The sequence below is a fragment of the Aulonocara sp. 'chitande type north' Nkhata Bay genome, linkage group LG19 (assembly GCF_057382095.1).
Source record: "Aulonocara sp. 'chitande type north' Nkhata Bay isolate Kocher_YH1m ecotype deep benthic linkage group LG19, A_spYH_male_GT1.1, whole genome shotgun sequence".
NCBI classification, from domain to species: Eukaryota; Metazoa; Chordata; class Actinopteri; order Cichliformes; family Cichlidae; genus Aulonocara; species Aulonocara sp. 'chitande type north' Nkhata Bay.
The window spans coordinates 25,121,797-25,139,173 of NC_141362.1; the positions used below are offsets into that span (position 1 = coordinate 25,121,797).

Genomic DNA, 17,377 nt, shown 5'->3' on the forward strand with positions numbered 1-17,377 from the left:
TCACACATGCCTGCTCTCTCATTCTATCTCTCCCTTTAACACTTGCCAGCCACGGCCACAGCCAGCTATGGTTTTAATGCAACAGTGGAATCGATAGGACTTAATTTAGCTATCATTGCAGAGTAATGTGTCATTTTTAATGGCGCTGGCACTAAATTAAATTCAAAGACACCTCATCTAATGGTGTAAAAGGGAATGATATTTTGCTGTGATTTGCTACCCTGTGGATTTAATGGGCCTTTATGTGGGGATGTAGATAAAGCTTTGTTAGTTTGGCTCTTACAGTGGAAAAAGAAGACTGCAGCACTTTATATGACCTAATAATAATAATAGAGTGCACACAAGACCAATGCATATGCAGTGGAGCGCACACTTCTCTTTTAGTACCTGTAAGTCACCGCTCATTCATAAGCGTGTGTACAAAACAAGACAACGAATATCAAAACAACAGTGTTAACTTTCCACACTCAACAAGGCGACAAAAGCAACAGCCTTTCCTCCCTATGAATAATTTAGTGGGTCTCTCTAAGCTATGGCGGGTGCATCATCAGACACTGCGCCGTGCAACACAAACACACACAACCATTTTGCCACAACCCCTGTGGGTCTGATAAAGTTCAAACAAGTTGCAGGAAAAAAAATCATGTCACACAAACAGTCTTCAACCTACACAAAAAGTGCTCGAATAAAACAGGGGAAGATGCAAAAGAGACAAAAAGGGCCTCCAGCCCATGTGACTATTCCCTAAAGCTGGGCATAATTAGGAGTCAAACACGGTTCACTCCATGCTCCTCGCTAATTGTGTTAAAGAGCAGTGTTACCAGGAGGAAGAGGAGAATGCCAGCAAGCAAACACACATACATGTGCAGGAGGAAACGCGCACACAAATGTACACAGCAGGACTAGATAGAGAATAAGATACAAAAGAAGAGGGGTCTCTAGAGGCAGCCTTTTCTATTTGCTGGGGTTAGCAACTGGCGGCTGCTAATACAAGTTGTAATTAATATAAAAGCAGGAGACAATATGGGAAGGAAGGCTCGTAGTGCAGCCAGGCCGCAGGAGAGTGGGAGAATGCTGCCGTCTCCTCTGCCACTGTCCCCTGTTTCTCATTTACAAACACCTGCCTGGCACAATTTCACTTCCCTCACTGCACTCTGCCTACATCCCTAGGAATTTCAAATAAAATTGATTTAGCAGCATCATTGAATTTCCCTCAAAAATTCCCCAGAAGCCTGGAGGGAAAGGGGGAAATCTGGTGCAGTAGCAGCAGTGTAACACAGGCTGAGAACGACTAACCTTGTGAGTCTGTGCGTGTGTGTGCGTGTGTGTGCGTGTGTGTGCGTGCGTGTGCGCGTATGTTGAGCTATCAGTGCGCGGAGCAGCTACAGAGATCCTGTGCCGAACATGTAAGGAATCGCTGACGCACCAGAAACACACGGCGCCGTAAATCATGAGGCGATGTGACATTTCAAGACATCTTGCCACATGGCATAAACAAAGAAAGAGAAAAACTTCTCACACATTTCTGTTGCGTTGAGCTCGTAATTATATACAGCCACTTCAGAAAAGTGTAGGTGCACTTCCATTGAACGGCTAAGCATTTACAACCCCCTCAATTACCCACAATATAAAAAGTCCTTAATTTAGCAGCTAATAATTCACCACAGCATGTTTTAACAGACAAGGAGGATTGTCTGATTGTATTTATGCCTGAAAACTTTCTCTGAGGCAAAAGCTGTTTTACTCGCTGTAGTACATTATGTGTGCAAAGAAAGAAGAGATTACGTTTTTTTTAAAAAAGTGATTCATGGGTTTGGCACAGCTTAATATGATATATCCCAAAAAAATCAAATGGCAAAAAAAAATGTTATAAACACTTGTGCTTTCATTCATTCCTTTAAAATAACAATGTACAAGTTAATATAAATCTCCTGATCACTGCAGTCATTTACACCATGCTTTCAGCCAAATATAGGGGAGTGCGGAAGATGCAACAAGTTAGCATAGCCTCTCTTCAGCCACCATACCGATGATTAGATATGCCTGCCAACAAGGCCCTGCCACTGAACACAATTCAAATAGGAAATGTAAGGCCAGACATCCCACCATCACAAAACAATTGCGTAGAACAGACAGAGCGTCCCAAGTCAACAATGCACTGTTTTCATGATATCCAAACGTAGTCGGCCCTCGAGGAGGACAAAGCTAGTAGAATTAGAACACCTCCAAAACTGAGAAATTGCATGGTTCAGCAGGCAAGCTTGGCCTGAGGGCTCGCTGTCCACAGGCAGAGGGCTGCGTATGCGCTGCACTATGCATAGTGACGTACAGAAATAGGACAGGATCTTCCTGGGCACGCACCTCCACAAATACACACACACACACTTATGCACAGGCTCAAGATGAGCTATTGCATTACTTGATTAAACCTGTGACATCAGTGCATTTGACCATTGGTCTACAGCGCCCAGAGCCTTTATCAGAGCTAGAGACCTAAGCAGAAAAGGCTTTTCCTCCTGTTTTCTACAGCCAAGCAAATTGCAAAATAAGCTATACCATAATTATGAGCACTTTCACTCCTTGAGGAAAGATCTCCAAAACAAAGCAGTGGGATCTTTGAATGCAACAGAGTTTCTGTCTGGCAAATCTTAAACTATGCAGAAATTCTACTGCAGTCGCAGCATTATAATGCATATGCATAAAAGAAATGAGAACCCTTCTGCTAATAGCTTGACTAAAGAAGCGGCACAATAGCACAAGAAGACACAAAGGCTAATTCATTAGAACAGATAATACTCAGACACTGTTAATTCTATTTGTCTCCCTAATTGGATGTAGCATAGAAGAGACAGAAATTTTATTCATTAATTAAAAGACGAGAGCAAACCAGTGACAAGTGCACACACATACACACACCAACCTTTTGCAAAACTACACCACTGTGTGTGTGTTTTTTTTCCTATCACCCTTCATGTGTAATACAAATTCTATTTTTCCTTTAAATATGATTGAGTCAATCTGAGGAGGGGCAATGAGTTAGGAAACACTGGGTGGGCTACATGCTTGAGATAGTCACCGCAAGCGAATGAGGGAAATCAACAGTGTCAGTGAGGCCTTATCCTGATATATGCTGTAAGCCAATCATCTCTAAGACCACGCTGCATTCAAATGTAAATACAACTACACTTTAAAGCTCCGCAGTAAGGTATGAGGAAGGGACGGGAACGAAAAAGAAAGCGATAGAAAGGAAGGGGTAACACAAACATGCACACATAAAAAACAAGCTCAACAGGCTGCCTCCTCACTGAAGAGCCTGATCTTCTCCAGAAAAACCGACTTTCACCAAATGAGATGTAGCCCAAGGCTATATATTAAAAATGCATATCAAAGCAAAGAAAAATGGACGTGTGAGATTCTAACTAAATAAATTAGCATATCTAACTATCAAGCCGCCTTCCTCTCCTCAATGAGATGCGAGGACAAAAATGAATAATAAAATAGAGCCCAATAATAGAAGTGAATAGATAGAATAAATAAATCAGGACAAGAGTGACAGAAATTGTTTCCCATCCATCGGCACAGTTTGGCAGCCAAATGCCTTTTTTGGGGGAGGATGGGGGGTGTATTGTGTCCAAATACTGAAAACACATTTTCGGTATGCAAAGCTGGACGCTTTTCAAATAGATGTGGCAATGACTGCTAGAGCAGTTAACTATTTATTACAAGGTTTTTAGATCATGGCTGCACTATACTGTAGTTTCGCTTTCTTCCCCTTTCTGCAAATATTATTCCCACTTAAGCATCATGAGGTGCACACATGTTCTCACACACTGCCCTGCACCTCTATTTATTAAAAACAATAAGCTGGAGTATGTATGCTTCCATAAATTGTAGCCATTATTTTAAAAAAAATCCCTACTCTGCACAGACACAGCTCTGAAAGCAAATAAGGAGAGAGAGGAAAAGAAAAAAAGACTTTCTCCTGCTTTAGTAAAATCCAGCCCAGCAGTTAGGTATAATAAAAAGTTCATTGGTGCCACAAAAGTGAAATAAATCCCTCAAACTTAAATAGCTAATGAGGTGGTCATTTCAAACAACCCCGAGATAAGTGGCTTGTCATGCAACCTTCTTTGTTTATTGCTGCTCCTGATTTGCTTTATTGGCATATTTAATTTTCTAATTATCAAAATATTTCTTACAAGTGGACTGATGACAAAGCTGGTGTCTGAGCACTGGAGGCACCATTGGAAATTGGCTTGAGTGCCAACCATCTGCCATGAAACTAAACAGGCTAGTTTATCTAATCTCTGCACTTTAAACAACAGCATGCCTCATTTCTACACTTGTGTTGGAGGGCCACAATGTTGCCGTTTTGACCGTTTCTCAAACCAGCATCGGCATCTTCGGGCTAAACACGCTTCGCTTCACCTTGTGTGACGCGCTGCGTGGCCCTGCACAGGCGACGGGCTTTCAAAGGGAATCCACACTAGGCCTATAGCCAGACCCAACAGATGCAGCGCAGAGACTTTGCATAACACTTAAATCTGCTTTAATTCCTAATAGGCTTGGCCTTGTGCTGCGCAGATATTAACTAGTCACTTTGTTACACTAGCCGATTTCCCTCCCAGCCCGCCACCCCCACTAAAACATTAGCTTTATCGCAGATATAGAAGACGCAGTAATTCACAAATATGAACTTAGTACTACACTGTCAGCTCTATCCATACTGCGGAGGGGGGAGTTAGAATCTGTGTTTATTACGCCGAAAATGTACAATTTAAAGCAGACAATCGATCTTCAAATTTAAAGCTACTGTACTTCAGGTGCATATAATTGAATTTAGCATTATGGAGCCTCCAGCCATAAAAGGGGGGGGGGGGGGGGGGGGGTCGCAGAGGAGAAAGCAACTGCAGAGCAAACCACACGGCAATCAATACGAAACAATTAAACACATTAACATCAACAGCAATGGAAGGCCTCCAGACGAACCATCATATGCCTTGTGAACTTGACATTGATGGTAAGCCTTTAGCTCTGAGATCTCTTTCAATAGGCTACCACTTTCTCCACCTCTGCAGCAAAATCCACAGCTTTACGCGCAGGCCATATTCAGCTCCCACAGCCCCCAAATATAAAGCCTTTTTCTTTTTAAATATTGGCCTAAAGCTAAAGCTTACCGTTGATACCCTGCTTTAACGTTAAACCTGCGTAACAGATAATTGCCTCGCGTTTTTTTTTTTACGTCTTTTTTTCAGCGTGCCACTCTCCACGAACGCAGGGCAGCGATTTGCACACGCGCACGCGCACCCTTTATCACGCGCACGTACACACCCACTCAAGCCTCCAGCACGCAAGCAAGCACGGACGCGTTATGCACACATGACTGCCCCTAATCAAAAGACTAAAACAATAACTCACTCTATTGTATCACATCTAGCTTTTGACCTTAGAACATCGATCGGCAGATTTTCCTTGCAGAACAGAGCATGCTCTATTTACTGATGGCACAGCAGGGTCACACACACTGAGCAGAAGCTAAGTAGCCCCCAAAGTTGGCTCTATTAGATAAATCAAACAATGTGATTATTATAAAATTATTGTTTTAAATATATATATATTTGAATATGGTCGATTGCTACTCAAATGCATTGTTTGCTGAAAACTAAGGGCTCATGTGTCCCTGGTCTTTTTCAGCAGCAGATGCGCATGCAGACAGACAAAAACAGCACATAACAAATTACGAATACAAAAAAAGCTCGTGTTACTCACGTGATCTGCAAGATTGGTCGATGATCCCGAAAGTTCTTCGTGATCTGATTTTGAGCTGCCATCCCGTTCGTCAATAACTAGATCTATTGGCATTTTTCCTTTCAAACAACTGATGTACCGGTGGCAAAAATTGTCGCAGAGCTCGTGCACCTAGAAAGGGGAACAAAACACCTTTTCTCAGGATGGGGAAACGCTTCAGCCAGGTCCAAGAATAACTTCAATTAAGAGGCATTATCGGCGGCGAGGAAACAATAGTGAAATTGTTGCAGAGCTTATTATTCTCCTGAGGCCGGAGCAACAAGTTGAACGACGAAAAGAAATAATAATAAACAGCACGCCGTAAGCTGGCGAAATAATGAGTAGCTGAAACCAAATCTGCAGATCAATAACAATGAGCAACGTGGGCAAAGAGGTTCTAACATATTTTATCAATATCCACTTCATCTGCATCGATAGTTGGCTAAATAAAGCAGCATATTTTATGAAAATGAGCATCATCAGAACGTCTCTCGGTGCATTTATTTTCTTGTTCTTTTTCATATCCGTGATATATGTACAGCAGTGATTACCTCTAGAGCACATTTAGTGATATCGCTTACACTGCAGTCATATTGTGCGTGTGGTAGGTGAAGTTTAGAGAGCGTAAAGATATATAAAAAATTACCTTTTCTAATTCCAAGAGGTGAAACCGTAATACTTGTATGGCTTGTATCATCTGAGTGGGAAAAGAGCAAAAATAACAATTAAAATTACAAAACTGACAAGATTAATGTATATGTACATTTTTTCGCCTCGGAAGTGAGAACGGGCTGTTGTGTCATAAAATAGTTATGAGTGCACGACAGTCAGCGAGAGCATGCAAATATTATATATTTTTTAACTTCTTACACTTCTAATATGTGATTACACAGTGGTCAGCTGGGTAAGTTAGATGGGAAGATTGAACAATGACAGCGGCAAATGTGGTCACACAGCCTCAATTCTAAACTGATCTGACATCAGTGCGGAAGTCTAAATCATATGTTCACATATTTACTTCGAGATGCTGTGGACATTTCAGTATACCGACGGAGGGAACTGGAAGTGGGAGACAAAGAAGTGCGCTTACCAAATTGTCCAACTCTGGATTTGATGAAAATAAAGGTTTTTCTGCTCGGACCTAAAACAATACACCAAATGTCAAAGTTAGTTTAGCATGAAATGTGTGGAATGTGGCCCACAGCTACAACTTTAAATTGAAAAAAAAAAACAACAACAACAACAACAACAACAAAAAGCCAAAAAAGAAGAAGCAAAAACTTGTGTTTTAAGTGAAAATTCTGTAATTAACAACAGTCACAAATAATTAAAAAGGGAACTTTTTATTGTAAAAAGAAAATAAAGCAAGCGGGAAACTATTTGCCGTGACGCAGACACACCATCCAAAAATATTTTTTAAACTGCAAAATTGACCTGTTTGGCAAAGACTGCAATGTCCTCATTGAAGGAGTCTGAAGAGCAGACATCGCCGCCTGCTACGCCGGGCTCCCTCGGAGTACACGTCGCCAACTCGCACTTCTCAAAAACCAGTGCGAGGAGTGGAAATAAAGGGTGACTGCAAGAGGGGAAACACGGCCTGAGTACAAACAGCACACCGGCTCTACAATGCCCACTGTAAAAAATGTCCAGTCTACCTGCGTATTAGTCGGCTCCCTGCTCTTCAAATTCTTACTGCAACTAATAATAACAATAATCATAATTAAAAAAATATTTTATCTCGATTTTTGTTTTTACTTTTATCCCGCTGTCTAGTTGTTTCTTTGTTTTTTATTACTCTACTATCAAAACATGTCTTAAAATATGTTAAAAATGGACGGCGACAATTAAAACAGTGTGTCTGATTTTAGAAAAGTCTTCTTAGTCGTTTTCTAGTAACACATGCATGTGGACAACCCCGTTTGGTACATTTTCTTTTACCAATTGAGGTCTCATATGTTATTAATCGACTCGAGACAGACATTTCTTGCAGTGCGAAAGACAAAAGACTGAGAAGTGAACAAAACTTCAAACAAAACACAAAGCTGACTGTCGACAGATTTCAGTGGAATTTTAAGAAATTATACGGTCGCCAGGGATAAAAACAAAAACACAGAGTTACACTTAAGACGTCGTCACCGAAGACTTTAATATTATTATCACTGCTGTTTTAACACAGGCCTACATCTTCATCGTTTCACAGAGGTGAAATGTGTAAACTCTATCTTCCAGTTGTTACAGTCATCCAACATCTTGAGGCAATCGCCCAAATCATTTTAAAATGCAGATTATAATTTCAGCAAACTCCTTATTTCTATCACCAGCGATAACTGGATAAACCTGACAATGGCTTTTTAGTTAATTGTGATAAGTATATATTTAGGTATTAAAGAGAATAGAGTCAATTTCCCATATGAAAACGCAAGAAAAATAGAAATGATGAGCTAGATTTACTCTACACCACATCCCAGATTATATCGGGATTATAGCACTTACTGTGTACGTATTAGTGAGCATTATCTGTAATCATTTTTTTTTTTTAGTTTTGCCCTCAGTAGTAAGTAGCCTGCCAGTTCTTACATTATTGTAGATTAATGTGATAAAATTATAAAGACATTTAATGTGTTGTAACGCGCTGGCTGTGTATGTGTGTGTGTGTGTGTATGTGTGTGTGTCACTGCAAACTATTTTTGAAACCCTTTACAATATATTTGCATGCAGGAACAAGAACGTTTTAATAAGTATAGCCTGTGTTTACGATGGAGGAATATTAGTGTGCAGCGATATTACAAGGCACACTTTGCACTATGGAGCAATTGCAATGATGTTAAAAAATAATTTTTTATCATAATTCTTTGCAGTCTCTGTATTTGGAGGTTGGACTATGAACAGCGAGCTTCCATGTTATTCTACAGCTTGTATTTCAAGCTTAAGGCTCATACTCTTACTTACTGCAGGCTGCTCGATGCCTTGTACAATGAGTGTAAAATTACACATCAACAAAACTCCCCTAACCAACAATAGAGGTCCAAAATTGCGGTCAAACCTGCACAAAACACTATTTAAATTTAGTAGTGGGAGAGAAACTCCAACAAAGCAAACTTAAAGAAAAGCTGCAAAGTTGAGGGGGGGAAAGGTGCGTGAGCGCGTATAAGATCCGTGTGTAAACCTTACCCATAAATTTGATCTTTATCCCTCTTTAAAGCGTCGTTGACAGCGGAGCCCATGCTGGTGGGCATAACGTTCGGATGAGGAGCGTGGGCTCCGTAGTGCTGGCTGGCGTGCAGCGGCGGTCCGTGGTTCAGGTGGTGGACCTGGGGAAGCGGCCGGGGAGCATGCGGGTCCCCGTACATCGACGCCGGGACTCCGTCCATCCCACCATAATGGGCCAGCTCATCGTACTAGGAATTAAAATTAGAACAAAAGTCAGCCGACTTTCCGGTTAAGCTACTTTTTCTTTTCTTAACAAATGTATAAAGTAAAGCATGCCGTGTCATTCTGAACAAACTCAAAGAAGAAAGTAAAAAAAAAAAAAAGCGTTCGCAGTGGAAAATTACGCTGCAGCCAGGGCAGAAAAGTGTGATATATTATATCTGCTACTCGGTGTGTCATTACCAAAAACATAATAAGTTGGGAGCTCCGCGGAACAGAGTTTGGTGGGCGAATAGATCGAATTAGTTTGGAGTCCTCTGTGAAACTGCTCCACGGCTGTCGTGGAGGCTGTCGGTAAAAGTAGAGGCTGTCACTTTGCTTGAAGAGTGAGAGCGCTGCAAAAATGTCAAATATAACTGCTTTGATGGGAATACTTTGTAAATTTGCCACCACCCGACAAGAGGTTAGCGATACGATGGCCTCCCTACAGTGGATTTGAACAGGTAAGTGTAGCAGATTTAAAAAACCTACCCTTTGCGCCATCAGGCTGCGCTCCAATAAACTCCTGAATCTGTCGTATATTTAATATCCCAGTCCCGGTTAGAAAGTGATTTAGTGGCAAGATTCCTTTTTCAACCAACTTTGCGAACTCTCCTATTCGCCAGTGTGGTTCAGTTGAAAGCGTAGCATCAGGGAGTTTTGCAATTTTTCTTGTTTACCCTCTTTCCTGGAAAAAAAAATAAAAAATGCGCCAAAGTGAAGGTTACAATCGGCCCATCAACAACCTGCATGTAACTAAACTGTCGTGTCTCATGGCTTTTTGCCACTCCAGCTGTCAATCAAAGCCAGAGGTTGTCAAGGTAATGAATGAATGACGGTTGGTGATGATGTTCAAGAGAAGGACGAATCTTTTTAGTCCGTTTTCATCCCGCAAGTCCGCGTCTCCTTTAATGCCTCCAGATCGCTATCTTGTTTTATTATCACTGTAAAAAAAAAAAAAGAAGAAAAAAAGAAAAAAGCAGTCGAAATTAAGAGATTGCGATTCAGATCTCTCCTTTCTTTCCCCCGTAGGTATTTCGTCTATCTGGCGAGACTGAGATGAGTGAGTGTCAGCGAGTGTTGGCAGGTTGGCTGCTAGCTTGCTTATAGAAACAGAGTCAGTTCGCAGCGCTGAGCGGTGGGCGAATGAAATGACGGATCCCGGAAGTAGTGGTGGCCATAGCCAGTCCTACAGCAGCTCCAGAAAAGAGAGAGGAGAGACCAAATCTTGTGATATGCAGAGTATATGCGAGGCACAGGGACGACTTCAACTCCACACTGGGGGTAAAAAGCCAACGCAGAACAGCTCCAACTCCCACCCAATTCTTCTTCGCCGATAAGCGTCCTAAAGAAACAGCAGAAAAAGGTTGAATGAGAGAGGTTTACCAGAGCGGGCACTTGTAAACACTTCGGCTACAAATGCTCCGAGCTGAACTAAACATAACACCGACTGAATGTATCTGCATGAATTATGAAAATAATAATAACAACAATAAAATGCTACATTTAGAGCAGAATTGCGCACTACGAGTCCAAACTTTTACGCACGGCAAAATAAATATTTTACGTCTTTATTTTCATTGATAGAAAGCTATTACAACGAGATCTTATGAATGCTGACTTTAATATATGAGCACGACGCTTACTTGTTTTCTGTTTTGTGGTTATAAGCCGGTGTGCATACTCAGTATCTCAGTAATACCTCCTAATCTCACTGCTAATTATTGCTCTGGTCTTTTTAGCAATTAAACGGCGCGCAGCACCCCTCTAAGCCCAGAATGAACTTTTCCAAGCGGAAAAAAAGCTTTTGTGGAGAAAGTAATTTTGTGTGTTTCTTTCGTCCAATCCCGTCTCTTGATAGAACCTCGTTCCTTACCTCAGAGTAGTCAATTATCAAAGCTCCCCGAGATCATCAATCATGTGTGGAGATTGAAGTTTAGAGGAGGAGCAACGCTCCGGCCATCGATTGCAGTGAAGCCCTCTTTGGAGCCTGAGCACTTTTACGCTCAAAACAGAAGCAGGCCATCTATCCCCTTTAATATTTAGCTCCATCAGTGCTAATATGGCATCATGGCTGTATTGATAGGTTCTCACATAAAGGGTTCATTTATTGCTCCGTGACATTTTTTGATGGTGGGAATTAATTATTCACAGGTTAGGATTAAGGTAGACACACGCTCAGGGAGATAGGCTGTGGCTACTGCTGGAGGGTCAATAAACTCTCCCAACAAACAAAATACAAAGCAGAGCTGTTCAGGGTCGATTACGGAAATAGAAGGGTTTTTTAAAAAAAATGAAAAAGATTTAATACATGAAAGCGTGACAACAGTTATGTTTGTTGGCATAAAGGGGGGTGGGAAGTGTAGGACTGCAGGCTTTGACAAACGGCTGTGTGGACATTTCAACGTGCAATACCCCGGGAAGGAGCAGCAGAGCAGTGCGCAGAGAGCCAAGGCATTCACCGTCTCCAAGTCTCTCTCACACTCTGTAAACACAACCAGCCCGGCAGACTCTGCTATTGAAGACTGATATTTTCATAAGCTAAATATTGTCGTTCATATTGATTTGTGCACTAACGCTTGACTTTTTTTTCATCCTCCTTCTTTGGACAACCATGGTAAGTAGCATAAACCTTATTGTATCTACTGCTTTGTTGTGAGCGCGCGTCCTTTCGGGGCGCAGCATGGGGAAAGTTGTGAGGCTGGACTAGACAAATGCAGACAAAATTCTTTCTTTTTAAGCTTAGGTGACGTTTGCACTATACAGCTTAGCAAATCCGAATCTTATCGTTATTTTTTTTTCCTATTTGCATACTTTTAGATTTTGCGAATTTCATATTTTTTGTTGTTTTTCCCCCCACATTTATTCAGCAAAATATGTGATTTGCCCCGGAGGAGAGTGATGTAAACACCCGAAGAGCGTGTGAAAATAGGAGAAGCTAATTATGCGTGTCCAATGTACGGCTCCACAGACACACATCCTTCCCTATAAAACTTGCGGCAATGACTCCCAACGACGTGAAATTTTAAGCTCTTTTCTTCTGTGATAAATTTACTCGAGTAATTAATGAAAGCTATAAACACGAGACTTCATAAGTGACAATATTTAGGTTATTAAATCTGCTTAATAACAACTTTTTTATGTGGCATTACACAAGTCGGTGTTTAATTTTCCAATTTCATTTTAATCATCATTCACTCAATGGTTAATTAAAATTAATTTTCCTCATAAACAAGACATGTGCCAACCTAAACTCCCCAGCTTATAACCTGACGGCGTTTACAAGGAAGATACCTCCAGGAGGACACCTAACACAGACAATTAGACTTTTTAAAGTAGTTTTATGTTTCTTCACGTTAAAGCTCTTTTCAGGTGCACAACTCCCGCGCGTTTGAGGGAGAAAAGAAAATCAGTAGATGGCATTAACAGGCGGTAAAATTTCATCTGGTGGTGTCAAATTGAGGTCAGTTTAGGGTTAAAGCTCTCGGTGTCCGTGTGGGACATGGCCAGCTGCGTTTGGATTCATTAGGGGGGGAGAGGATCCATTTCAAGGAAAACACTACTGTGACAGTCACCAGGCTAAAGATCCACTGCATGTCACATCCCAAGGTGCACCAGGACCGCCTGCGCGCCACCCGAGCACCAGCACTCCAAGTCCCACTCCTCTGTTTACTCTTTGCGGGACTTACAATCCCTCTCCCCCTCTCCTGCCCTGCAGGGCTCGGTTGTTCACACACACAAGCCTGTTGCTAAATATGGAGAGAAATGCATTGTTGATTTAATTCCCTCAAAAAGATCACTGATATGAAACGAGCTTCAAATCCTCTTAGTGACCTTAAACACTCCCGAAAAAACAATTGGCCCTCAACCGCAGGAACAAATAAAATCGCCCTAATCTTGTTTGTAACTTTGTTCTTTCTTTGGCCCACTTCAGTATTTGAGATTATGCAAATTAGGAAAGCTAATGTATAGAGAGGTTGAGATAAGACAGGCTCATGGACTGACTGAAGGAGGAGCGCGGAAAAAAAAACCTTGCAGTGTCTTTTTGTTTGTTTGCACCAGTTCCTAAAAATTATAATAATAAAAAAAATAATCACGTAATTTGACAGAATTTTACTTCAGCATTTAATTTTGCGCTCAATAAAAACAAGTCAGTTCGACATTTTCTTGATGTCTCCAATTCCACAGAAGACTGTTAATTAATCCATAATTACCAGCTCCATATACTATACGTTTATTTATTTATTTAATTATTACATATTTTATAATATTTTATTCATCATTTGTTTAGAATATTTTGCCCCCTTTTTTGTTTCCTTCTTTCACAAAACATTACCTCAGTCCTCTGCGTCTGAACTCTTTATGACCCCGGAGTGAAATGTGACTATAGGGTTTCAGAAAGCGGAGTGAGCAACTCAAATACTTGTAAAAGTTTCGCGACTAACTGTAAATTCTTCAGCTCCAAAGCCTCATTTTCCCCTCCACCGATTCTCGGAGCCTGGTGTCAGAGGGTTAGTAAAGGGTGGAGGGGAGAGAGAGCGAGAGAGAGAGAGCGAGGAGACCAAGACAAAACGTAACCGCGGCTTCCCCCCCCCCCCCCCCCCCCCTCCTCACAGGCTCGGTATGAAATATGCTGCCCTCTAGCGACACCTGGCGGCCACAGCGAATTCCGAGCCGTCGAGAGATTTGCCACAAAGGCAAGAAGGCCCACAAAATACGCCAATCTTAATTAAGCACATTAACACGAAATAAATCCCCAGAAAAATGACCACGCAAATGTGTTTTAAAATTAAAATTAAAGGTAGCTCCATTAAACTGTTTATTCTTGAGGTACCGGAGGTCATAAATCAAAAACTGAACTTTATAAAATGCCTTGTTTTTGTTTTACTGATTTAATCTAAATAGTGCACGCATTTTTTTATAATCTGCCATTTGTTTTCTTGTGGTGCTTCAAAAATAAATTAAGTTCAAATGTCTGCGCCCTTTATATTTGATTCTATTATAAGACGGTCACTGTGTGACACAAAAGAGGAAAAAAAAGTTGGCCTTTATCAGCCCTAGCCTGCATTTAATTTAAGGCACCGCGTATATTTTGTGTTATTGAGTTTATCTGATTTTTTATTTGTTTCTTTTTTTTAGCCAATTTTGAAATCAATTCTGCAGCCACATAAATCTAAATAAACTGGACAAAGAAAACCAACAGCACTTAATAAGAACGCTCACGTGCTTATTTTAATAATAATCTGAAAATCCGGGTTTTTTCTGTTATGAGCGATTTTGAAATAAACTAATAAACAAATTCAACGTTTTACAGGCTTTTACGCAAGAAAGGCACAAGAAAGTCAGCAAATCGATTCACATCACGATTCTGGAAACAACCTCAGCACCTAAAAAACTATTTATAAAATATTACTGCTGGAAAGTGATTTAGTTTTTATTCTTCTTTTTACAGGAAAAAAAATCTTTCACGTATAAAATTATATATTGATGTATTTCCCCAACGCATTTTCCCCATACATTTATAATAAAAAAATTCCTTTCCCCCCCTTATCAAACTACCCAAACTACTAATATTTCCCCTCCTCAGTGCGTGCAGCCGCTCTGCAGAGAGAGTCTCAGCTCTGCTCGGCTGTGACACAGTTTGAGCAGGTCACTGCCGAGATTAGAGCCCGTCGTTAACGCCTGCTCGGATACACCAAATGCTGATTTAATGAGCTTGCATTGGGTGTTTGTCCAAGAATACCTGGTGTGCATGCGTTAGTAACGCCACAGACCGTAATCCCTGTGTTTTCCCCTGAACACGTGGCTTTAGGGGCAACCTAAAAACACTGCAAAGATTTGACTATGATTTCTTTTTCATTTCTTTCATTTTATTTTATTTCAGTCTTCCTGAACAGGTCGAAGCCTCTAAGTCCCGTATCCAGCCACATTACCACATGTAATTGAGAGAAGTTTAAGTGGAGGCCGGGAAACCGAGGAGTTAATAGCGGTGACCCTCTTGCTGTGCCTCTGTCGCTCATCATTTATCAGGCTTAAGGGGCTTAAACAGGCGACGCAGACCCACCTTTTATTACATATCAAACCCTCTCTCCCTTATCTGCATTATAGGAAATACATGCATCGTTGGCCGTTATGCGGATTTGGAAATAGAAACACGTCCAATAAAGTCGCCCTCCTCCGCTGATCAGAGGAAACGTGTCTTTAGGCGCCACAGAGACACCCCAGCGGTTTAAGTCTTTATTAAATTATCTTAATTCCCCTCTCCACTTTGAAACGAATATAAATGCGGCTCTTCTGTTGTTTGTCCAGCGCGGAAGAGAGGAAACGTGAGTGCGGAGGTCCGCCACGGTTCAAGATTAGGAGGCGAATAAAACTGTAAATGCAGACTCCAAGCGCCTGCAAACCTGCCCAGAGCGGATATAACGCGCACGACGTTAAAACTCGAGTGTGGCAGATTTTTCTCTTTCCCTTTTTTAAATTTAGATGTCAAAATATAAAATATCACAAATATAAATATATATTTGTGTGTGTGTGTACACAGGTGGCAGCTGCTTTATTGGAAAAATTAATTAAAGGTGGGAAAAAGGCAAAAAACTTCCCCAAGACAAGATATATTTAGAGGCTCACGTGACTTCCGTCATTCTTCTTTATTTATAGCGAGCTTTAATGAATTAGTACACAGGCAAACCATTACAATACCTGCTCCCTTTATCCGGTCACGGCTTTTCTTGAGATTTGTGGCGCGCGTGTGTGTAGAAAAAAAATGCATTTATTACTTAAAATTCTACCGATAAAAATCCTCTTTAATATTCCGGCATCCCTATAGGAAACGGATTAATTTTTTTATTTATTTTTATTTTTATTTATTGCTGGCACAGGCTTTCAGTTAAACTTCAGGTCCATGCCTCAGTTGTCTGCTGGTTTCCTCTGAGGAGAGCTCAGTTAGTCAGCCTGAACGCAGCTGCATTCACGTGGTGCGAGGGGGTTTGATATTCCAGTCACACAACAGAGTAAACACTGCTCTCTTATTCAATAAACATCATTGATAAGGACCCCATATCAAAGCCATTTGAAATACAAAAACTAAGCATCAGCATTTATTTTTTACTTTGTTAATGAAGACATTGCATTTATTGTTGTTTACACATATATTTTAGCCTGTATCATAAATAGCCTTTATTAAAAAATGTTTTGTTTTTTTCTCTGAAAATAAATGTATTGTGTATTTTGTGATTCTTATGACTTAATTATAAATTCTTGAATCTAAATGCAATTAAAATGTTTCAAAACTCTCATTTGATTCTCTCTCTTTTTAAAAAAACATACTTTCAGTAAGTTTTCACTGACTCATTCCCCTGTCTGGTACATATAGCAAATGGCTTGCACAAGTTGAGTTTTGCTCTGTTGCCCAAAGCACGTGGAGGGGCCAGGGATCGACCCTCCAACCCCGGGATTAGCTGACACCCCGCTCTTCCCCCTATGCCACAGCGACTATAACGAATCAAATGACTCAACCCATGAGACAGCCCTATTGATTTGAATGGTGGTAAGCATGCACTTAAGTGCATCTGTTTGTAACCTGCACGGTCTGACCTTTTGCTTACTCCCTTCACAGTATGGGCCAGCCCCACTACAAAAAGCACTGCTGGACAATTTAAAACCAAATCGGACTTGCTTAACACAACACAGTTCAGCTCTTACGCATGCCCCCCCCCTTGTGAAACAGTGCAGGTAAACAAATGCAGATGGTTTGTTTGTGTTTGTATGTTTTGTTTTGGTCCCCCTGCTTTTTTTCTGCTTATGCATTGCCATTTCCATCTTCTCTCACAGCCCAGTACACCCCCCTCCTTCCCAAAACTCGCTCCGTTCCTCGCTCCCTCCCTCTGCTCTGGTTCTGCAGGAGTTCACATGATCAAGCAAGGTACCCGAGTAATTACCTGGCATTGTCAAATAAAGCGACCACTGATTCAAATGAGGAGTGAAATATCAAAGACCGGCATTGCCTTTGCAGCCACTACTTATCCGCACAGGAGACAGAGAGGAGATCTGAGAGCTCGGGGACCTGCAGGGAGGCAACAACAACATTCAGCCTTCCCTTCCTGGATAAATATCACCAATGGGAGCAACAGAGCCAAACATGCCCAGGTTCACTAGTAACAGCATATTTATTTGTATAACATAT

At 41.1% G+C, this 17,377-nt stretch overlaps 1 protein-coding gene across 9 annotated transcripts in view; it reads right to left on the minus strand.

Annotated features, from left to right (window-relative positions):
• Positions 1 to 17,377, minus strand: part of meis2a (Meis homeobox 2a) — a 185,344-nt gene that overhangs the window by 69,071 nt on the left and 98,896 nt on the right. For 5 of the 9 annotated variants that reach the window (XM_086275634.1, XM_086275632.1, XM_086275636.1 and 2 more), the window contains exons 4-9: positions 9,688 to 10,540; positions 8,959 to 9,185; positions 7,222 to 7,363; positions 6,878 to 6,928; positions 6,434 to 6,484; positions 5,770 to 5,919 (exon numbers count right to left, since the gene is read on the minus strand). In XM_086275634.1, the coding sequence (XP_086131760.1) occupies positions 5,770 to 5,919; positions 6,434 to 6,484; positions 6,878 to 6,928; positions 7,222 to 7,363; positions 8,959 to 9,185; positions 9,688 to 9,699 (633 nt within the window). In that variant the 5' untranslated portion in view covers positions 9,700 to 10,540. Of the gene's footprint in view, positions 1 to 5,769; positions 5,920 to 6,433; positions 6,485 to 6,877; positions 6,929 to 7,221; positions 7,364 to 8,958; positions 9,186 to 9,399; positions 9,535 to 9,687; positions 10,541 to 10,841; positions 10,989 to 17,377 lie in introns of those variants that run through there. The other 4 variants (XM_086275635.1, XM_086275641.1, XM_086275639.1 and 1 more) reach the window with 2 other exon arrangements.